Below are 21751 nucleotides of genomic sequence, written 5' to 3'. Positions count from 1 at the left end.
TCTCACAACCACAGCCTAAGAAGCTACTGGTTTCAAGGTTGCTCTGCACGTTTGCTCTCTTGGTCCCCGAGTTTGTAAACATCCAACTCGGGGACCTCAGGTTTGGCAAGGGTGCCATGTGGAAGGGGCTGGTTTTGTAACAAGTCATTGTGAGAACCGTTTACATTTAAGAAGAGCTTACACGATTACCCTTGACTTTACTGAAAAATACAAAACAGAGCCAAGCATCGCCACCCCTGTGAGCGAGACCATCACGTGATACAACAAAGCAGGTTCAGAAGAAGGGTGAAGAGACCGTTCTCGCTGGTTAAGAGATGTGGTCAGGGACTTCCCTGGTGGCACAGTGCTTAGGAATCCGCCTGCCAATGCAGGGGACATGGGTTCTATCCCTGGTCCAGGAAGATCCCACATGCTTTGGAGCAACTAAGCCCGTGCGCCACAACTACTGAGCTGTACTCTAGAGCCCACGAGCCACAACTACTGAGCCCGCATGCCACAGCTACTGAATCTGTGCGCCTAGAGCCCGTGCTCCACAACAAGAGAAGCCACTGGGCTTCCCTGGTGGCGCAGTGGTTGAGAGTCCGCCTGCCGATGCAGGGGACACGGGTTCGCGCCCCGGTCTGGGAAGATCCCACATGCCGCGGAGCGGCTGGGCCTGTGAGCCATGGCCACTGAGCCTGTGCGTCCGGAGCCTGTGCTCCGCAACGGGAAAGGCCACAACAGTGAGAGGCCCGCATACTGCAAAAAAAACAAAAACAAAAAGAGAAGGCACCACAATGAGAAGCCCATGCACCGCAACGAAAAGTAGCCCCCACTCACAGCAACCGGAGAAACGCTTGCGTGCAGCAACAAAGACCCAACGCAGCCAAAAAACAAACAAACAAACAAATAAGTAATTAAAAAAAAGAGAGATGTGGCCAAATGGGGTGCCTTTGCATTTGTAAATTATTCTCCCATAGTTCTCCTGTTGAAGACAGAACGACTGAAATGTTATTAGAGCGAAGAGCTGGCGCAGGGAGCCCAGGGCAGCCGCAAGACAGGCCGCTGGCGGCGGAAGGCGGTGGGCATCACAGAAGCAGCGTGGACCAGTTCTTGAGAGATCGCTAGCCCCACGGGGGTGCGTTGAGGCCGGTAGGCCGGGATGGGGCCTTTCACCCTCCGGTGGGAGGTCACTCGACTACGTGTGGGCCTTTCAGAAACAGACTTGACTGGTTTGTGCTCGGAACAAGGGAAGAATTTCAAAAATAAATTAATGAAAAATTGGGAAGTGTCTCCCTGTCTTGGCCTGTCTTGCTGTGGTGGGGGCAGAAGGTGGGGCGGCCGGCAGACTGAACAGGGCTACCCATCCCCACGTGAGGCACCGGTGCTGAGGGTGGGAGGATGCAGAGAACCACCCTCAGAGAAGGAAAGCAGTAAAAAGCCAGTGGCGCTGGCTCAGAAATCAAGGTTTCCCTGCTTGCCCGTCGGTGGCGGCACCCGGCTCTCAGAAGCTCATTCTCATATTGAAGAGCCATAACCCTAGTTCTTCCTCCCGTAGTTCAGTTTTTCCCCTTTGCACATCAAAGCTCCGTGCACTGGAGAGAACTTCTCACTTATTGACCATTTGATGCAGGTAAATTGCAGATGGAAAGGTGCTTGGCAGAGTGAATGCCACAGCTGTCAGCTCTGCCAACAGGAGCTTGCAGTGTGCGAGCAGCGCCCGGACGCATCCTGCAACCCTCTCTATTCTGTGCTCTTTGAATAATTTATCTTCAGGAAATCCAGATTGCCAAGGCACGCTTTAACCTAGCAGAATGCTCGCCAATTTCCTTGGGAAAACTGACAGAAAAAAAAAAAAAAAAAAAAAAAAAGAGCTGTAGATTGCATTTCAGCTGAGAGCGGCCTGGCAATCAGACGCCTTGGCCCCTTTGTGCCACTGCATCGGAAGCCTCTGTGCTGGGCTCAGCGCAGACGACATTTGAAGACTCATAAATGTAATGAAGTCCCTTTGACACCTGCTCCTCTCTTCACTTTAAATGTGAGCCATTGGTCCATGGGGAACACTGCTTTAAAAATAGGAATTATAGTAATTGTCTTCCATGCTGTCGGGAGGCTGTAAGCGCACAGCTCTTAGCTCTACCGCCTGGAGTCGACGGCTGCATAAATTACCCCAGGTTGTGATTTCCGTCCTTAACACAGCACATGAATCTCTGTGCGTTCGTGCTGCCCGGGGTGGGGGGCTCACTTTGCAAGTTCTAGCTTACTAGCAGGGGAGTTAATGGGAGGGGTCCCTTGTCTTTCTTCCCGAGCGGGACCTTAGCTGCTTGTCCTGTGCTGGCCTCTGGGGACTGAAGCCCCTTCCCCGGCTGCTCCTTTCCCACTGGCTGGCTTTGCTCTGATGGCCTCTTGGGGGCCTGGGAGGTGGGGCTGCTCCCTCCCCCGCCCCCCACAGGGCACACCTGCTGGGAAGAGGGCCCCTTCTATCTCCCACTCGTTCCAGCCCCGACCCGGCTGGGGATCCCGTGTGATGACCTGTGCTCCGGGGCGTCCCTACCCTCCCAGGGCTCTGCCTCGTTCCCTGGAAGGATGTGGGCAGCATCCCCCATGGAAGTGGGTCTGAGGCAGAGAATGCGGGACAGGAGCTGATGGGCTCAGGCAGGGTAGCCAGAGGACGTGCGGGGTCCCTGTCCCCCTCGAGGGCCTCCACTCCCTCTCTCCTGGGGGAGTCAGCATCTCTGGGAGGGCGGCCTGTGTGTCGGGTCCAGGGGACGCCTCGGCCTGCGCTCCTACCAGCTCTCACCCCCGTGTGCTTCCCGCCTCCAGAGCCGGTGCCGTGACCACGGGCCCTTGGCATGTGGCTGGTCAAACTCAGAGGGGCTGTGAGTCCAGGAGATGTGCAGGATTTCTAAGAGTTAGCACTAAACAAAATCCCGTTCATAACTTTTTCTATTGATGCTGTAGAAATGATAATGTTTTGGAGAGATTGGGCTAAGTAAAGTTTAATATTAAAATCAATTTCACCCGCTGCTTTTTACACTTTTTTTTTTTTTTTTTTCGGTACGTGGGCCTCCCACTGCCGTGGCCTCTCCCGTTGCGGAGCACAGGCTCCGGACGCGCAGGCTCAGCGGCCATGGCTCACGGGCCCAGCCGCTCTGCGGCACGTGGGATCCCCCCGGACCGGGGCACGAACCTGTGTCCCCTGCATCGGCAGGCGGACTCTCAACCACTGCGCCACCAGGGAAGGCCTCTTTTTACACTTTTAATTAGAAAAAGTTATTAGAAAAGTTTAAATGAGTGGATGACCTGTTCTGTGTTCCCCTGGGCAGCAGTGCCTGGAGGCCCCTGTGCTGCTGGAAGCACCCGCCCATCTCTTGTTGAGGATGATCGGGTCCCCAAGCTCAGGCTGCCCCATTGGCTCTCCGCGGGACAGCGCACGGGGGGCGGCGAAGCCCGCTCAGGTCCCAGGCACCTGTTTCTAACAAGACGACCCTCGAGTGCCGGGGTCACCAACTCCCAGGGGAAGCTGGGCTCTCAGCATGGCGGGGTCAGAGTCTGCGGTGGGTGGTGTCGCCAGGGGACCGTGTGTTACGACACCCGGACGTTAATGAAGGCTTGGTGGCTGCGGCTTCCTCCTCGGATGTGAGCCTGGGGGCGTCAGGAGGGCCCAGAGCAGGAGATGAGGGACACTGTGGGGCCAGTGGTCTCCGCCCCGAAGCGCCTCCGCCTCACCTGCTGCTCGCGGGTTCGCAGGCCGTTCCTGCCCTGCGAGCGGTTCCTTGTCTCCTGTGTCAGCTTCACAGGCCCCGGTGAAGCTTGAGACAGAAAATGCCTGGAGGTGACGCTGCAGACACAGGGGGTGGCTCTGCCGTCTTCCTGTTGACAGCGCAGTTGTTTTTACTTGCAGATGAGCTTAGAAAATGACGAGAAGAGAGCTCGTACGAGATCCAAGGCCCTCCGAGGTGAGTTCCCCCCTCCCCTCCCAGCAGGGTCTGGCCAGGGCCGTCCACAGCCTGCCTCTGGCCAAGAGTCCCAGGTCCTAAAGCTGTAAATGCCACCTCCCACAGCAGTTGTCCTTAGGAGGACAGAATCCCGCAGCAGTGCCTCGCCCCTGGGACGCTCCTCCCCTAAGCCGGGCACCTGGTGGCCTCAGGCTTCTTCAACCTCAGGGTGCATTTGAGGGCCACGGCCACTGGGGGGCTTTTGGCCTAGATGCACCTGCTGGGGAGGAGAGGAAGTGGCAGCCCCAGCGCTGCAGAGTGGGGAAAGCAAAACCTGGTTAGACCTGTTCTGTTTGGGAAGGAGAGGCCGCCAGCCTCGCATCACCAGCCTCTCTGCCTCCCAGATTAGTCTTGGCGCTGAGGGCACTGGGATGTTCCTGGGTTGAACTGGCACTGGGGTAGGGAGAGGGGCTGAGGCCCTGCTTGCTCTGCAGGGACCAAGTCCCGACACCGTGGCCAGCCTTGCCACCCCGACGCCACAGGGCACACACTGCTCCTGTGCGTGTGTGGCCCTCAAGGAGGGGCCAGACGCCCCGAGCTTCTCAAGTGTCTGCCAGTCAGACTAATGCAAGTTCTTGTCCCAGTGGCCCCATCACTGAGGGACCAGGTGCTTGGGCCACCTGTTCTCTTCTCTGGCCAGCTTTATCCTCTGGGTCCTCTTTCCAGCCAGAAGATGACTGCTCCCTGAGATTAGAGAAAGAGATGCTGTCCTAGGGAGCCTGTCTTAGCTGGGGCCTCTGTCCGACTCCGCAAAACCAGCAGCCACCGGTGGCGGGGGGGGGGGTGGTCTGACATGAGCACCGGCTTGGAGGAGGCAGCTCCCTCTGTGAGACCCTGGAGGACATTCTAGGAGGGAAAAGAGGGGTTTAGGACGGGGGTCGCCCCCGCCCTTCAGTCGCTTGTGCTGTGGAGACACACGTGCCTTTTCAGTTCTGCTTCCCACACAAGTTTCCCTGTTTCTCTTTCTCTCACTCAGCTCCCCCAGAGCCCACAGGTGCCGACCTCAGGTAAGAAAGGCTTCCTGCCCGCACCCAGCATGGTGCACGCCTGTGACCCCGTTCGTCGTAAATGTTGCACTGGGAGCTTGGAGTTGAGCAACCGCGCCCGGGCCCCTGCTTTCCCTAACGAGGCTCCTTTCTGCCTGGCCTGTGTGCATCCGTCTTCACCCTGCCTTGTCCTCTCCCGCCTTGTCCTGGCACCGCCATGCAGCCAGCCTTGCACAGTGGCACAGATGTGCTCACACCTTGTCACCCCTGGGACATGACTGTCACCATGGTCCTCAGCCGGCAGCAAGGTGCTGTCTTAGTGGCTCCTCGGCCAGAGATGAGGGGACAGGCTGTCCCACGCCCGAGTCTTCCACTGACTTGAGGGCAGCAGTGGCTTATGTATCGGCTGAGTTCTGTGACTTTCCAGATTCCGGGCCGGCCTCACAGGGACGGGCATCCCGAACAGGAGGGAGGACAGACACATGGCAATTTCCTGGGTTGAAGCAGGAGGGGCCAGGCTTCCTCCCCAGAGGTCGACTTGCCCTCGCCTGCTGGCTTCCGTCCTGGGCTTGGCTAAAGGCTTTGTGTGTGTGTGGAGGGGAGGGGCTGGGGGAAGGCCAGAGAGAAAGCCACCCCAATGCTTACGGGCTGGGCTGCCCCAGCATCGCCCCACGTGGCCTTCGGACTGCAGGTCCTGTGGGCCTGGGCTCTTCCTGGGGCGTCCAGGGCCGGCCCCGGGGGCCATCTTGCCCAGGCAGAGCTCCAGTGAATGGTGTCCCGTGAGTGGCAAGGAAAGCAGCCTCTCGCATCCCCCCTTTCCGGGCGAGGGGTAGTGCCAGTGCGTCTGGCTCAGAACACTGGAGACGGAAGGGAGGGCCCCCAGTGTGCCAGGTGGGCTCTGGGTGCCCCGTCTAATTTTTATAAGTTTCCTGTGAGATGGGGCCAGACTTGAACTGTGGCCAAGGTAACCTGCCTGAGGCTTGCTGGAGGGATGAAGGGGCTCCGAGCCCACCCTCCCGCCCCTGGGGCAGCTCTGGCGCTGAGTTCACCGTGGTCCTGCTCTGCCTGTGCTGCGGGGTTGGGGGTGATGGCCACTCCCCCCTGATGGACATTTCTGTGGGCTTCCAGGCTCGAGGATGGAGACAAACAGAGCTTTCTAGTTACTGAGGGTGGGTGCTGTTATTTCGTGCTCCCTGTGCCCCAGCCTGGAACAGCTCTCTCCACCTAATTGCATGGTTCCAGGGCATAAGCCACTTCTACATTCTTAGGGGTGAAGATTCTCACTAGACAGTGAACACGTCTGGGGCTGGGACCATCTTATTCTTCACCAACTAGTGGTTGAGTGGATGGCTTCTTTTGCCAGTCAGGAAAATGAGAGGACCCCAGAACATCCCAGCATCTCTCCAACCTTTGAGGCTGTAACCTGGAGGCGGGAGGGGAAGCACGCGGGAGCGGTGCTCAGAGCCCCACGCATGCGGCGAGCCCTGCAGCGGCCGTACAGTGCAGTCCGATCTCAGGGATTCTCATGGAAGCACTGGCGGCTGCTGGTGTTTCCCCATTTGTGAAGTGGGGAAACTGAGGCTCGGAGGGTTAGAACTCACACAGCCGGAAGAGCTGAATCATACACCCTCCTGCTCAAAGGCCAGTCCTGGTCACAGGGCTGGAGGGCGAGGGGGGCACAGCAGACAAGCCAGGCCCCTGGAGTTGCATGGAGCACAGTGGTCAGCTCCCTGGAGGGTAGGGGCCTGCGGGTGGACCAGTGGAGGAGACCCCACGTGACGCTCAGAGGGGCCGCAGACCGCAGGGTGCAGAGCAGGTCTCCCGGGGGAGGTGCTGCTTCCCTTGGGCTATGTGACGTTCACCTGGGGACATCCTGGGGACAACGAGGGAGAGGAGGCTGGGCACAGGACTTGAGTTTTGGGAACAGATGAAGTAATGGAGGTGACTGGAAAGGCAAACCCAGAGGGCTAGGTTTCTCTTGAAACTTTGAAGCAAAAATGACCCAGAATAGATGTATTTTGAAATATTCTGAGAGCGGACTTGACCAGTGTAAGTAAGGGGATTGTGTGGGCATCTGGAATTTGTGCAGCATCATCGATCTCTTGGTCTCACCCTGTTTACATGGTAATAGTGAGGCCCGCATGCAATCTGATGGAGAAACTGGGGAGAGATGCATTGACGTGTTCTAGCAACCATGTCCTCAGCAATTCTTCCCGTTTCTGAGAATCGATGCTTAGAGGAAAATCCACGTGGAACGTGCCACCCACGCCTGAGTTCACAACTGTTTGTTGGCCGCGAACCACCTGTGGGGCACGATCCCTGAGGCTCTGTGATTGTGCGCTCACCCCGCGGGAAGGGGCAGGTGCTGCAAGCGCGACTCCTGCCCCCAGCACGTGGGGGGCTGTGGTTGGTCCCGGCGGGGCCTTCGCAGTGGGCGCCAGCACAGGCAGAGCGACCCTGGAGCAGACGTGCCGCTGGGATGTCAAAGGAACCCCTTCGGAATCACTTGACGGGAGGACGGGTCACAGGGAAGCTGTACCCGCAGGGCTCACTCTGTGGACGAGGGACTTGCACCCTGTGGACCCAGAATCTGTGGCCCACCGCCCCCAGCGGCCCTTTCCCCATCTCAAGCAGAGACTCCGGGAGCCGCTTGCCGGCGAGTGGCGGTTGCTAGGAAACGAGCTGAGGAGCTGGTGGGCCTGGACCAAGCAGGGCTCTCAGCTGCCTCCTCCCACCCGGAGCCCCTTCAGCTCTTGCTCTGACTTGAAGCCGAGTCCCTGAGAGAAAACAAGCGGGTCTGGTGGCCTTTCCCTTTGCGCAGTGAAGAGCCAGCAGACTCCCCCTGCACCCCGCCCCCGGTCTCCATGGGGCCCATCTGCTGTCCACGCTGTGGGAGGTGGCTTATGCAGGGAAGGTGGGCGCTGCCCTCTCTGTGGAAGGGAGTGGGTGGACCCCTCTTGGAGCATCCTTGGGGCGTCTCCCAGTCCCGGGAAGGATGCCCGTCTGCCACGCCCGCGCCCCAGTCCGCAGCCTGCCTGTCCTCACCTGAGGGCCTCCTCTTGAGCCACTGGCCAGCTCCTGCCAAGGTGACAGAAGGGAGTGGGGAGCCCTCTACCTGCCTCCACGGGGCCGGAGGGAAGCCAGTCGCTTCCAGGGGCTCCCGCTGGGGCACGGCTCCTCCCGGCCTCCGCCATGGCCTGAGAGCTACTGTTTATGTCCAGATCCTCAGATCCCTCCGAGCCATCGCCAGGACCCCTCTCAGGCTGACGGCAGGCAGGCCCTCTGCCCACCTCCCTGTCTCTGCCACACTCAGGGCCATGCTGTGGAATCGGGGGAGGGCTTGGCCGGGTCTCCCTCTTCCTCCATGCTGGGGAGGGGCTCCAGAGGCCTGGAACCAGAGCTGGTGCCTCACCCTGCCCTCCGGCCCCGAGCACACAGAGGGCATCCTACCAGCACTGGGGGTGCCCATAGGGTGACCTGCTGGCACTGAGCCCCTGGGGCTCGCTTTCAACGGGTACTCTCTGTGCTGGCACGTGGGGAGAAGGGGGTCTCCAGATTCCTCTCCCAGAGGGGCCCTTGGCAGCTCTGCACATGCGGTGCATGCCTGGCCCACTGCCCTTGGAGGGGCCGGCCCTCAGGGCTGGAGGCCAGGTGCTTCTGAACTGGTGGGCGGAGGTGTGCTCGGAGCAGGTGACGTGTTTGGGGGCAGTGCCAGTGCTACAGCAGCTGGCACCTAATTGCCTGACTGACTCAGTGATTAATCGACTAATTGGGACCTCAGCTTCAAATCCCCAATAACAAGGAGCTTTTGTGAAGAGTCTCAAAGCTAGTTCTTGAGAAAGTGACAGCAAGTGTGGGGCATAGATTTCAGAGTGAGAGGCCTCGGGCAGCAGCAAGTCCTGTCTGTCTGGAAAGGAAACCCACACAAAGTTCGCATGTTTCCCCCCCATCCTCCCCCTTCCTCTCCCTCTCTCCTTTCTCTCTTCTTTTAAACACCAGGAGACGAGCCACGGTGGCCTCATCATGGGGGGCTGCAGGGTGCGTCCCCCTCAGAGACCCCGGCTCCCGCAAGGGCCACCGTTGCGCTGGGGGGCGCGACCCTGCCTCCACGGACTGTTCTGTTTCTTGCTGATCCGTCAGCGAGTGTGGCCTGCCGGCCGGCGGGACCCCACAGTCCTCTGTAGTCAGGTCCGTGATCAATCAGATTAGACACATCAGTGTGTCTGGACAGAGGTCCAGAGTGGTGCCCCTTTGTGAGCCTCAGGAGCTCACTGGCGTCGGTGGGTCCGCACAGCCTTCCTTCCCAGGCTCTGGGAGAGCCTGCTCGGAGGTGGGGGGCTCAGACCCTGTGACGACAAGGTTGTCCCTTCTTGGATGGGGGCACCTTGCGGTGATACCTCCCGGGAGGAGCTCGGGCTCCCCCTGTTCCCACCACGGGTTCTCCGTCTCAGAAGCCCACAGGACCCTGACCTCAAGCCCCACACAGGCCCCTTGCTGCCCCGGGGAGCTGACTGCTGGGGAAGTGGGTTGGGTGGTCTGTGGCTGTGACTGGAAGTTTCCAGAGCTTCCCACCATCTGGTTCTGTGGGGAGGTGGATGATGGTGAAGGGAGAGGGACCCCTGGAACTGTAAGGGGCCAGGCTTCGCCCCACCGAGGTCTCACGCAGCTCCTGGGTCATCGGCCCTCCTGGCTTCACCTCCCTTCATGGGAAGCTGGGATCACACCAGGCCGCAAGTTCTGGAGTGGGGTCTTTGCTGCCACCTGCAGCCGGGGTCCTGTGGCTTGGGTCAAAGCTGCACCTTTGCAGAGTTGTTCCTGCCGGGGGGGTTCGGCTGTGTGCCAGCGAGGGGCACGCCTGGCAGGGCCTCGCAGCATCTTGAAGGCCCTGGAGGATCCCCGTGTTTGTGATTTGCCCTTGGGCCAGCTTCAGGTGCTGGCTCTGGGGGCACCCTGGAGCTTCCTTGTTCCCAGCCCCCTGGAAGCCTGGTGGTGGTTTGCCTGCAGTGGGAAAGACTCACTGTGGAAAAAGGAAGTCATCCAGCCTTGATTTCATACACACAGATCTTTAATTAAACACTCTTATAAAGTTGTAATGAGCCATTCATTTACATAAATGGGGGTGAGTTATTTCATTAATTTTTTGCAAACTGCAAGCAGCCATTCTGAGATGAACTGTTTGGAGACAATCTTCTGCTTCCCCGGGTGAGGGTCTGGGGTGGGCCCCGAGATTCGGACCCTCTCCCCATGCCCCACGGGGCCCACCCCCAGGTGACCACCCCTGCTTGTCTCCCCCCAGCTGTCCCACTCCCGGATGCACGGGCTCGGGACATATCCGGGGCAAGTACTCCAGGCACCGAAGGTAAGGAGGCTGGAGGGCCCTCAACAGGGTTCCTGGGAAAGAGGTTGGGCTGCTCTGCTGCTCTGGGACCCTTTGTGGGTCTAGAACCTTCCACCCCTGCTCTTGGCTGCCGAGCTGCGGTGGCCTCCCACGTGACCCTCTTACTGGGAGGCTGAGCGCGGCTGTGGCGTGCCTTTCCGTTGTCTCCCCTTTGGGGCTGCTGTGAGACCGGAGGAGTCTGTGCGGGAGAGCCCAGAGCAGAGCCGGCACACGCTGGGTGGCTCTTCTCACTGCTGTCATCCCGGGGGTCTGCTGGGCCTCAGGGGCCCCCGACTGCGGTGCCAGGCTCAGGAGGTGGGTGAGGGTGTGAAGGTTCTGGAGGTGAAGGAGGAAGGGCCTGGGCACTCCCGACGACCTGCCTGGGGGGCGGTGGGCACGGAGCAGAGCAGCCTGGGCCGGCCCCCACCCCCGGCCATCCCAGGGGGGATGACTGTGGCGTGGACAGGGCCGTTGAGATTAGGCCTTCCCAGAGAAGCAGGAAGTGAAATTTAAAGCACAATCAGGGCCTTTTTAATGCGGACAATTACTGTAAAATTTTGAACACATCAACCTGCCAGTCTTGAGTTTGGGGCTTTGGTGGAGGGGTGGTGATGAGATGCAAAGAGAAATTTTCAGGACAGGGATAGCGCTGCAGAGGGTGAAGGCCGGGGGCCCGGGAGGTGCTGACAGGGTGGCCCGGCCTCCTCCCTCCCAGTTTACTGAGCTGCCCTCTGGCCAAGAAGAGGAAGCTGGGGGGCGCCGAGGCCGAGCACCTGGGGTCCAAGCGGAAGGCACACCCCCTGAAGCTGGCTCTGGACGAGGGCTACGGCGTGGACAGCGACAGCAGCGAGGATGCCGAGGTGAAGGGCGCCTCTGTTTCTGATGAATCGGAAGGAACTGCGGAGGAGGACGAGGCTGAGGCGTCAGGACAGGAGGAGATTCATCGCCCCGAGCCAGCTGAAGGTGCTTTGTTGCTCTTTCTCCCCTGAATAAAGGCGCTTAGTGTGGGCCCGGAGAATCGCAGCCTGTGAGCAGGCGGGGCTCCCGCGAGCGAGGAAGCCCTGCTGAGAACAAGCGCCTCTTGTCTGACGTTTGCAAGGCTTCCTGGGGAGGGGCTGGCGCTTGGGGCTCGGGGTGGGGGGGCCCAGAGGCTCATCTGTATGTGAGCATTGTGGACCTGGATGTGTGTCTGTGTGTGTGAGAGACGGTCGGACAGATGGATGTGGCTGTGCGTCTGTGTGGCGGGGTCTCAGATAGACCCGCCCCACTTGGCCTCAGGAGAGCCACCTGCAGGAGGGGCAAGGGGTCTGCTTGGCATCAGGGGAGATGGTGCGGATGTTCAGGGAAGCTGGGCAGGGCAGGGGGAACTGAGGGGGTCTCCCTGCTGGCACCTTCTTTCCTGCGGGGCCCCCAGCCCTTGGCAAACAGTAGTGCGAAGGTGGGACACGTCCATGTCCCGAGACCCTGGCTGACTGTAGGGTCCTGGGGATGTGGCTGAGGCCTGAGGCCCCAACCCCGCAACACCTCCAAGCTTCTGGTGCTCTCGCCTCTCAGGGCCTGAGGTGGATTTTTATTCATTTTGCAGCCACTCCAGGGAGGGTCCTCATACCCGCCTCCCTCCTGACGACCCGGCTCTGCCTGAGAGGGTGCAGGGCCAGGGGACTCTCGCTTGCTGGGTTTCTTATAAAGGAGGGAGTTTGGTGCTCAGGCATGGGCCCTGGCTTGGCCCCTCCTAGAGTGGGAGGATGTGGGCTGGCTGCTGCGCCCTGGGGGGTGGTCCTTGTCGTTGATCCCAGGGGGCCTGGGTGTGGTGAGCACCCACTGCGTCTTAGCCATGGCAATTAAAAGCCTTAAACTTTAAAACCAGCTTTTGCTGTTTATCTGTTATGAAACAATTTTTAAAAATCTGATCCATTCTTTTTTTTTTTTTTTTTTTTTTTTGCCGTACGTGGGCCTCTCACTGTTGAGACCCCTCCCGTTGCGGAGCACAGGCTCCGGACGCGCAGGCTCAGCGGCCATGGCTCACGGGCCCAGCCGCTCCGCGGCATGTGGGATCTTCCCGGACCGGGGCACGAACCCGCGTCCCCTGCATCGGCAGGCAGACTCTCAACCACTGCGCCACCAGGGAAGCCCTGATCCATTCTTTAAGCTCCATTTTATGAAATGTAGATTCGCCTGATTTAAGAAAGTACACATAACAGGGAGGACCGTTAATCAAAAGTGTCAGAGTAATTCTCAGCTTCAAAATACAGCGGTGGTTTCTCCCTCCACCTCCCAACATAAGTTTACTGTGACCTCCAGATCCGGGCAGAGGGGCTGACAAAAACGGCCACCCCGAGCCCATTTCTGGGGGTTTGGTGTCCCCCAGCGGCAGTGAGGCAGGCTGGAGGAGCCCCGCCTGGAGACCTGTCCTCTATTCCCCGTGTGCCTCCCACGCAGTTTCTGATTTCGTGCAGGAAGGAGCCCCATCAAGGCTCGTTTCGGATCCAATCCCATCAGCAGCCTCACGGGCTCCTCCAAGGGCAGCTACAGCAGCTATCAGGAGATCATCGCAACTTCTCTCCTAAATTTGGGCCAAATCGCCGAAGAGACACTGGTCGGGGAAGACTCGGGCCAGGGGGCCAAGCGGGGCGCCGGCATCGTGCGCCTGGTGCGGGAGGAGGCTGAGGAAGGAGCCACCAGCGACGAGGGGGAGAAGGATGTCTTCATCCAGCCGGAGGACGCAGAGGAAGCGATCGAAGTCACCAGTGAGCGCTCCCAGGAGCTGCGTCCCCAGTCCCTGGAGGGTGTGGCCAGCGAGGAGTCCAGCAAGCAGAGGGTGGCCCTGGGCACTGAGCGGGGGGAGGCCCCGCCTGATGCGATCTGCCAGGAGCAGGCCCCCCCCGCCCCCCGCCCGGAGGCCTCTGAGCCTCGGCGCCCGGCGCCGCCCAGCCCCAGGCCCGCGTACTCCGTCCTCGTGGAAGTGCGCTCTGACGACAACGGGAAGGACGAGGACTCGAGGTCCCAGAAGTCCACAGTCACGGATGAGTCGGAGATGTACGACATGATGACCCGTGGGAACCTGGGCCTCCTGGAGCAGGCCATCGCCCTGAAGGCTGAGCAGGTGCGGGCCGTCCGCGAGCCGGGATGCCCACCCGCCGAGCAAGGCCCGCTGGGCCCGGGCGAGCCGGGGAAGGCGGCGAGGCCCCTGGATGCCGCCCGGAAGAGCTACTGCAGCAAAGGTAGGCTGGGCACCTGGCTCTGCCCCGCCCCCTCCCAGGGGTGCGCAGTCCCGGACCCACGGGCGAGTCCTGAGGTCTTTACGGGCTGGGGGGCACGGGCGGGGGGAGGTGGTGTGAGCCAGACAGAAGCCGCCTGTGGTCGGTGAGGCAGGTGGCCAGGCTGGGAGCACTGAGCAGTGCAGAGCAGGCCCAAGCCATGGAGGACAGTGGGACTGGTTCTCAGGGACCGACTGACGCTGAGGTGCAGACGCCCTGGACAGAGAGGCCGGCGACAGCGAGCGCAGGAAGGCAGTGCCCGGGAGAGGCTTGTGAACCCCTTAGGGTGCCCCTGCCTGCCCGGTGGTCTGAGGACAACTTCCTCCCATTTAAACCACACACACAGAGCCCGCCAGGGTCCTGCCCTCCCTGGGGTGGGCTTTCTGAGGATGTCTGTCACTTCTGCATTGTGGCTTCCCTACCAAAGGGGACGGATGGCTCCGCTGGAAGTTTCCCTGGGACACTGGCTATGCTCTGGGGACCGTGTGTGTCCTGAGAGGCATTCCCTTCTGCCCCACACTGAAAGTGACCTCTCTGGGCCTGCAGAGGCTCTACGAGGTCAGTAACTGAGATTTGGGGTCAAATTTCTGCCCAGGCCTTTATTAGCTGCTTTGGGTAAGTGACTCAGCCCCTCGGTCCCCGTTACTGTCAAATACAAAGGACGTGTCCTGGCAGAGACCTTGTCACACGGCTTTACCTCTCTGTGCAGAGGCCTGGCTCCCAGCCCGAAGCCAGTGGCCCTCGCATGACATTAGCAGGACAGGGCAGAAGGTGTCAGCCGCCATCCGGGGGGGTCCCCCCTAAAGCCCTGCGGGTCCTGCTGTTTGTGGCTTGCCGCAATCTGTGGGGAGCTTTTCCACGCGGACGGCCAGTGTGGACGGTCTCTGCAGGGTCCCCGTGCTGTCCAGCCACGGTCCCTTTTGGGCTCTTGGGCAGTCTGGTCACTCTCCTCTCTGGACAGCCAGAGTGAAGGACGGTGAGCTGCCCTTCCGCCTCCCTGCTCACCACCTCCCGCCCAGCTTCCCGGCTGCCCTCTGACGGATAGGCCTTGTGTGTTTAGATCCCTCAAGAGCTGAGAAGCGTGAGATCAAGTGTCCGACACCAGGCTGCGACGGCACCGGCCACGTCACTGGGCTGTACCCGCACCACCGCAGCCTGTCTGGCTGCCCCCACAAGGACAGGATCCCCCCGGAGAGTGAGTAGCTCTGCACGGCTCAGGCCGCCTCTGGTGTTTGGATGGTGTCCACATAGAGGAGTGGCCACCCAGGACCCTGTCCCTCTGGACTGGCACGTCCAGAAGCCCAAACTTGGGCCCTACAAGCGTGGCGACTTGGAGCACGCCCAGTTATTCACCTTGAAACGGCAGCCTGGATCAGGGCCCCTGGAAACCGGCCACAGACACGGGCACACAGGAGGGGAGGCTGGGCCCTGGAGCTGGGGAGGGGCCGCTGTCTGTGTTCTGAGGGCTCAGGAGAAAAGCTGTCCTTGCTTCTAGGCGAGGGGCAGCAATCGTGACCATTAAGTTTGTAAGGTTTCTGCCTCAGGGAGGCCAGGGTCGCGGTGAGAGGGGGCAGGCGTGGCCTGGCTGAGCGGGGACTGGGGCTCCTGCGCCCTCCGCGGCTGGTGGTGCTCACCGGCTCCCCCCCCCCCACGTTGTCTTGCAGTATTGGCCATGCATGAGAACGTGCTCAAGTGCCCCACTCCTGGCTGCACAGGCCAGGGCCACGTGAATAGCAACCGTAACACGCACAGAAGGTACGGGGCTGGGCTGGGCTGGGCTGGGAATGGTGAGGGCCATGGAGGGGGCTGCCTGCAGTGCATGCCCCAGCCTGGGACACGGTCTCCCTGTGTGCTGCCCTTTGGGGTGAGTGCACGGTCAGGGCAGACCTTTGGCGGGAGCAGAGCAGCACCTGGAGGGGTGGTCACCTGTGCCACTGTGAGTGGGGGTCCCGAGAGACCAGAGGGCGGCTGGAGGAATGGACGCACGCAGCGCAGGGAGGCCTGCAGCCTGTGGGGAGAGCCAGGTAGAGACCCTGTCCTGCTGAGATTCGGGAAACCTCTGGACACTAGCTTTTGCTCAAGGCAGAACCTCAGCAGCCGGGGCCGAGCCTGGCTGCTCTGTAGGGGTGCTGAGAGCCTGGTGCTTGAGTTGTCTGCCATCTTCTGGTGAGAGGTCGGCCCCGCCCTCGCCCCGAGCCATGGGTAGCTGCAGCTGTGGCGGGGCGTGAAGTGGCTCCGGCAAGTGACACTCAGCTGGAGCGACTGGCCAGAGTTTTTGAGGTCCAATCACTGAGAAGAGGCTAAATTTCCCAACACTGCTGGGATGATGTCACCTCTCCTGGCTGATCGCAGTTTCTCAGTTCTGACAGTGGAAGCTGAACCTGTGGCGTCTCGGATTGGGTGCTTTCCTGGGCAGGACCTGTGCCCTCCTCGTGCGACCCTGGTAGACCATGTCCTCCAGGGTCAGCACCCAGCCCGTGGCCCGTGGGCTGATAGACTGTGAGCAGCTCTGGTTGGTGGTGAGGGGAGAGGAGGGAGGTGAGAGGCGGCCCGAGCCCCGCACCCACCCAGAGGAGGTGCCTTTCCTCAGAGCCTTGAAGAACTTTCGGGTGCGTTTTGTCTCTGTGTCATTGGCTTAGAATTTCCAAAAACAGAAGCTGGCTGAGCAGCAGGTGCTTTGAAGGCTTGAGGACAGACCTGGGGAAAGGCCCCTCTATAGGCAAGGCAGCCTTCCCTGAGCTCCTGCTGGCGCCTGGCTCCCGGCTCAGATGGGTGGGGCCTGGAGGAGGGCTCAGCTGTCCTCCTGTCCTTTCTCTAGTTTGTCTGGGTGTCCCATTGCTGCTGCCGAAAAATTAGCCAAATCTCATGAGAAGCAACAGCCACCGACGGGAGACCCTTCCAAGAATAGCCCCAGTTCGGATCGGATCCTCAGGTGAGTGAAATGAGTCACAGACCGGGAGGCGTGTTTTCGACCCCGGGTCCATATGCCTGACGTGCAGTGAGGCCAAGCTCAGAGTCTGGAGCGGAGAAGGTTTGTTACAAGAGCCGAGCCAGGAGGACGGGCGGCTCGTGCTCCAAAGACTCGACTCCCCGGTGGCTTTCAGGCAGGGTCTTTACAGCCAGTGTGAGGGGAGAGGGTCCAGGATGGGTGATCAGCTCGTGGACCTTCTTCTGATCAGCTGATGGTGAGGGAATCTCAGCCTTACGGTTCCAAGCAGTCTGGGGTCCACGTGCTTGCGGTCAGCATGTCATCACCATCCTCCACCGGGTGGGGTCTTAGTTTCTGCAGAGTGACTCAGAGATACGTGTCAGATTGTTCCCTCTGTCTCTTCAGGAGGAACTAGGAGCCCTGTGACTCTGTTGTCCTATTAACTGACTGAACCTGCTCTTTGGAACTGGGTGGGAAGGCCTAGGGGGCTTCAAGACTGTTTTTTTTTTTTTTTCCTACAAACGAGAATCAGAGACGCGCAGGGGCTTTTTTACCCGGGAAGGCCCTGCAGGGTCCTGCTAGGCTTCATGGGCTGCCTCCGCAAGTGCCCAGGGGGCTTCTCGCCTCTCCGCCGCTGTGTGTGCGTGTCCATGCTCGTGTGTATGTGCACGTGTGTGCTGGTGTCTCCCAGGGGGGACTTGGAGGGTGGTTTCATGGGCCCCGGCACCCGCACGGCTGCCCCTGCCTCGCTGTCCCCGAGGGTGTCTGATGTCACCGCCTGGGATTGTTCAGGGATTTGTTTGTGGAGTCGCTGGTCCTGTTTGGAGAGAGTGGGTTGCACCAGCCCAGGACCCCTGCTGTCTAGGGAGCCCTGGGAGCTGCTCACCCCAGGACGGACCGTGAGCTGGGGAGCGGAGTGGGTGCCAGCGGCACCCTCCGGAGTGCCACTCCCCGTGACCCTTGAGGTGCCGTGTGTTTAGGTGCATATGCACATGTGTGAGTGTGTGTGCACCCGTGTGTGCGTGCAGACACGGCTCATCAATGAGGGGGCTTCTGAAAGACCCTTCAGAGCGAGTCTGCTTGGTGTGGCCTCACCCGCAGGCCCCTGTAGGTGCCACAAACAAGGCCAGAGGCTGAGGAGCTTTCCCAAGGCCACACGCTCCCCAGCAGCCTGCCTTCAGAATCTCCTCCCAGTGGGACCGGTTCTCTGGTGCCCACCGTGCTGGGGGACTCTCCCTCACCCCCGTGTCCTTGCTCAGCGGACTCCCTGCTCCCTCATCTCTGAGGAGCTAGAACTGACAGGTCGTCCCGTCTAGACTCTCTGTTCCACGTCTGTCTCCCAAAGGAGAGTGTGGGAGACCAGGGCCACCGTCCCCTGCACAGGCCCGGCGTCCGGCAGTCACGAGCATGGGCAATGGCACAGACCATGGCCTGGAGGTGGGCGGGCCACCTCCATCACCCAGCTGTCCCTTCCCTGGCATGTGCCTGGCAGAGCCACTGCCTGAGCAGCGTGGCCTCCCACCTTGGTCTCAGGGTCACGTGCAAGTGGTCTCCGGGCTGGGCCTCGCCCTCCCGCACTGGGGCGCCCTGCACTCCAGTTGGCTTCTTTCAAGCGGGTGGCGCTCACGGTGGTGGAAACTGCTTCTTTCCTCCATCTTATTCCTGTTCCTCTGGCTTCTTGTCGGGTTTCTTGCCTTGATCCAAGTCACTGACAAAATGTCAAACTACCAGGCAGGTGAGGCTTGGCGAGGCCAGGGTGGGGGCCAAACAGCTGCCAAATGTGGGAGTTGTGCCCCGGGAACGTGACTCCGTTTGTTTGCCGGTAAAAGTGGGACGACAGCGTTATCGACTTCAGAAGTTCCTCATGAGGCTGGATGAGGCAGGGCCGTTTTGTTTCCGGGCCCTCGGTGAGGAGGCCAGATGGTGGCAGCTGTGGCCGCGGTGCAGAGCTTTCCATCCAGGCTCCACGTGCTCCGTGGAGGGGCCAGTACCCCAGGGTGTGGGGCGAATCTCTGCAAAGCTCTGTGGGCATCACGGACACTGAGTCTGCTGCTGGCGGAAGCCCCGGCTGAGGAAGCCACCAAAACGTGGCACAGACATTAAGTTTAGGACTTGTCTCCCCCCGGGGGTGCCTGAGCACTCACCAGCCACTTCTCCGATGCCACTGGCTGGTTCAGAGGGGCCCCCGCCCTTGCTGGGGAAGGAGAGCCGTCGGTTTCCCAAGGCCCTGCAGAGCCAGCCTATCGTGGTTGCAGGGTCTTCCTGGCACCCGGCTCATATTTTCGGGTCACACCTAAGTTCTCGTAGTGCCTGGCGCCCTGGGGGCCTCACCACTGGCTCCTTCTTAATTCCGCCCACCACCTTCTCCAGACTGAAGTCACTGCATGGCTCTCCCAGGCCTCCTCCGCTCTTCTCTCAGCTGACTGGTACACAAGCCCATCCGCAGACCGGTACAGACCTTGTGGCCTTTCTTCCTGGTCGGCCTGGTCTTCCTCCCGCCGTGGCTCCAGTGCTGTCAGGGCTGGTGTGTTCGCACCATCTCTCGTGCATTTAAAAATCTGAGCTCTTTCAGAGCTTCAGTAACAGTGGCTGAATGCTTGCAGCGTCCTTTCATGCGTGTCTTTAACCCTTGCAGCAGCCCCTCCAGGGGCATCTCAGGTGACTTTCAGCAGACGACCTGGAGGGCTAAGGGCTGAGTCGGCCGCCCTGAGGCTGATTCTCAGAACCTCCTTCATGTTCCCTCCAGGCACCCCAGCTCCCTCCCCTCTGGGGAATTGTAAGTTATTCCACCACCAGAATTCTGCCTCGGCTGCCTGCCGCCCTAAGGATGCTCCTCTAGGGCTCCCTGCAAAGGGCTCAGAAACCTGCTCTCCTCATTCCCTCTGTTGACGCGGTCCGCAAGGGGACACGCACTGTTTCTTCAAGGCTCCTAGTGCTTCGTCCCTGTGGCAATTCTTCCTGCACATCAGCCCCTAGGCACCCTGTAGTGGTGGATGTGAGGGAGGGCCTGCCTGGGTCTCTGTCCGCGCCGGGGTCTGAGGGATGGCTGGGCCAGGCCATGGCACGGGGCATTGGGATGAACAGCACAGAGTCCTTGCGTCCTGTCTTCATGATTCTCATCTCCGTCTCACACCCCAGGCCCATGTGCTTTGTGAAGCAGCTTGAGGTCCCTCCGTATGGAAGCTACCGGCCCAGCGTGGCCTCCACCACACCCAGGGCCAACCTGGCCAAGGAGCTGGAGAAGTTCTCCAAGGTCACCTTCGACTACGCAAGTTTTGACGCTCAGGTTTTTGGCAAGCGCATGCTTGCCCCAAAGATTCAGACCAGCGAAACCTCACCGAAAGCCTTTAAATGTAAGTTGGGGAAAGCTGCTCCCGGAGGTGTAGCGTCTGAGGGGCAGTGGAGGGGGAGCCCTCAGCAGCAGCGTGTCGGTCCTCTCCACGCTGGGGCCCAAAACGCCCCAATCCCCCGTGGCGGATTTCTCAGAGTCCGTGTCTCACCCACGTTGCTGCCCACACACTCACCATCAAACTGGATGTGTCTCCTCACTACACGTGAAACAAACCCAAGTCCATTATGCCGTGCGTGTCCACAGACTTAACGACGTCGCTGCCGTGGTTCACCCTACGAGCGTGCCCTCCCCTGGCTGTCCGTTCCCAGCCAGTTTATTCCAGCTCAAGGGCTGGGGGTCTGGGAGGGTCAGACAACCGCTGTGCTGAGCCTGGGTACCCGACAGATGCTTCCTGCGCGGGGACCATCTTGCTGGATACAGTGTGCCATTTGTGACATTAGCAGCAAACTTTCCGGGTGCTCGTCGCACTAACAACGTTCATTCCGCCAAACCTTCCGGAACAAGCCTTCCTGGCTTTTTTTTGGGGGGGGGGAGGGCTCACTTATTGCGCTAATTTGTGAGTTGCAAGCCTGTTAGCCCTGGAAATACAAACAGCATGGAAAAGCGCCCCAGTGCGCTTGAGATTGGAGCTGGCGGCCCCTGGTGGCTGTTGTCAGCCCCCAGAATTGGCAGTGATGAGTTTCCTACAGGTTAATGATATAATTACCACCTGGAGTGCGAGTGTCTCTCCGGCTTGTTAGGACTGGGGGCCTCATGCCTTCCCGCAAGGCACCCACTTACGCTGGGGCGCTGGAAATCTGCTGGCGATATCCTGATTACTCAGAAATCATACCTGAGGGTGACCTTATGGTTATAGCACAGTTACTAGAAAAGATAACGTTTGATGCCTTCCTGTGTCGTGTTTATTTGAACACTAATGTCATTCGCCAAAGCTGTGGCTCTTGGCGGAGGGGGGCGGGGGGCGACACCGAAATCAGCCTTTTGAGGCGTTGTGATAAACTTTTCCTACTTGAATGATATTCCAGACACTCCTCCTACTTGCAGACTTTAGTCTCTCAATGAGCATCACCGACAGACAACTTGTTTGTTTGAAATATCGGGGGCGCTCGAACGTCTTCGGAGGCTTTGCCCTTTCTGCCCAAGTTAGGTCAAGATAGAAACGGCCTTCTCAATGCCCGACAGGGGTGAGGCTGCGGTGGGGCCAGGCTCCCGGCCCTGGCTGTGCCCTGTGTGCTTGCTCCCAGCCCCCCCGAAGTACCCCACACCCCACCCCATGTCTGTGTGGCCGCCTCCCGTTCAGGTTGTATATCAGCCTGCTCTTGTTCCCTTTTTGCAGCCAAACCTTTCCCAAAGGCCTCTCCCCCCAGGCCCAGCCCCTGCACTTCGTCCTCTTCTACAGGCTTCGACTACGCCCATGACGCGGAGGCCGCACACATGGCCGCCACGGCCATCCTGAACCTCTCCACGCGCTGCTGGGAGATGCCTGAGAACCTCAGCATGAAGCCGCAGGACCTGCCCAGCAAGGTTGGTGTGTCCCCCCCGCCAGGAGCCCCTGCTGAGGCAGAGAAGGGGGTTGGGATTTGCAGTCAGGGGCACGTGCAGCCTGCACGAAGGGGGCTCAGCAAACCCAGGGTCTACTAGGTGATTACCACTCTTTCCTCTTCTCCCTCCTGACCGTTGACCCTGCTGGGCAGAGACATTGGATGGGTCCCCTCTGAACTCCGTGCGCTGTGCCTAAGGGGGCCCAAGTGGCTGTGCACACGTGTGTTCCCATATCTCGCCGAGTCTAAGGACCCTGCACGTGTTTTTGGGCCCACACGAGCTGCCGTGTCAAGGGTCTGGTTTTCCGGCGCTGGAAGCCTCAAGGCAGTGG

At 60.1% G+C, this 21751-nt stretch overlaps 1 protein-coding gene across 1 annotated transcript in view; it reads left to right on the top strand.

Moving 5' to 3' along the window:
• Nucleotides 1-3883: 3883 nt before the first annotated feature.
• The window catches only part of MYT1 (myelin transcription factor 1), a 34785-nt gene continuing 16917 nt past the window's right edge, over nucleotides 3884-21751 (top strand). The window contains exons 1-10 of the mRNA XM_029221141.1: nucleotides 3884-3938; nucleotides 4954-4984; nucleotides 10260-10322; nucleotides 11056-11303; nucleotides 12797-13561; nucleotides 14658-14792; nucleotides 15262-15352; nucleotides 16416-16529; nucleotides 19665-19879; nucleotides 21278-21402. Of these exons, the coding sequence (XP_029076974.1) occupies nucleotides 3884-3938; nucleotides 4954-4984; nucleotides 10260-10322; nucleotides 11056-11303; nucleotides 12797-13561; nucleotides 14658-14792; nucleotides 15262-15352; nucleotides 16416-16529; nucleotides 19665-19879; nucleotides 21278-21402 (1842 nt within the window). The remainder of the gene's footprint in view (nucleotides 3939-4953; nucleotides 4985-10259; nucleotides 10323-11055; nucleotides 11304-12796; nucleotides 13562-14657; nucleotides 14793-15261; nucleotides 15353-16415; nucleotides 16530-19664; nucleotides 19880-21277; nucleotides 21403-21751) is intronic.

The sequence above is a fragment of the Monodon monoceros genome, unplaced genomic scaffold (genome assembly GCF_005190385.1).
Source record: "Monodon monoceros isolate NGI ecotype Baffin Bay Population unplaced genomic scaffold, NGI_Narwhal_1 Super_Scaffold_13, whole genome shotgun sequence".
NCBI lineage: Eukaryota > Metazoa > Chordata > Mammalia > Artiodactyla > Monodontidae > Monodon > Monodon monoceros.
This window is presented reverse-complemented; position numbering and strand designations above follow the sequence as displayed.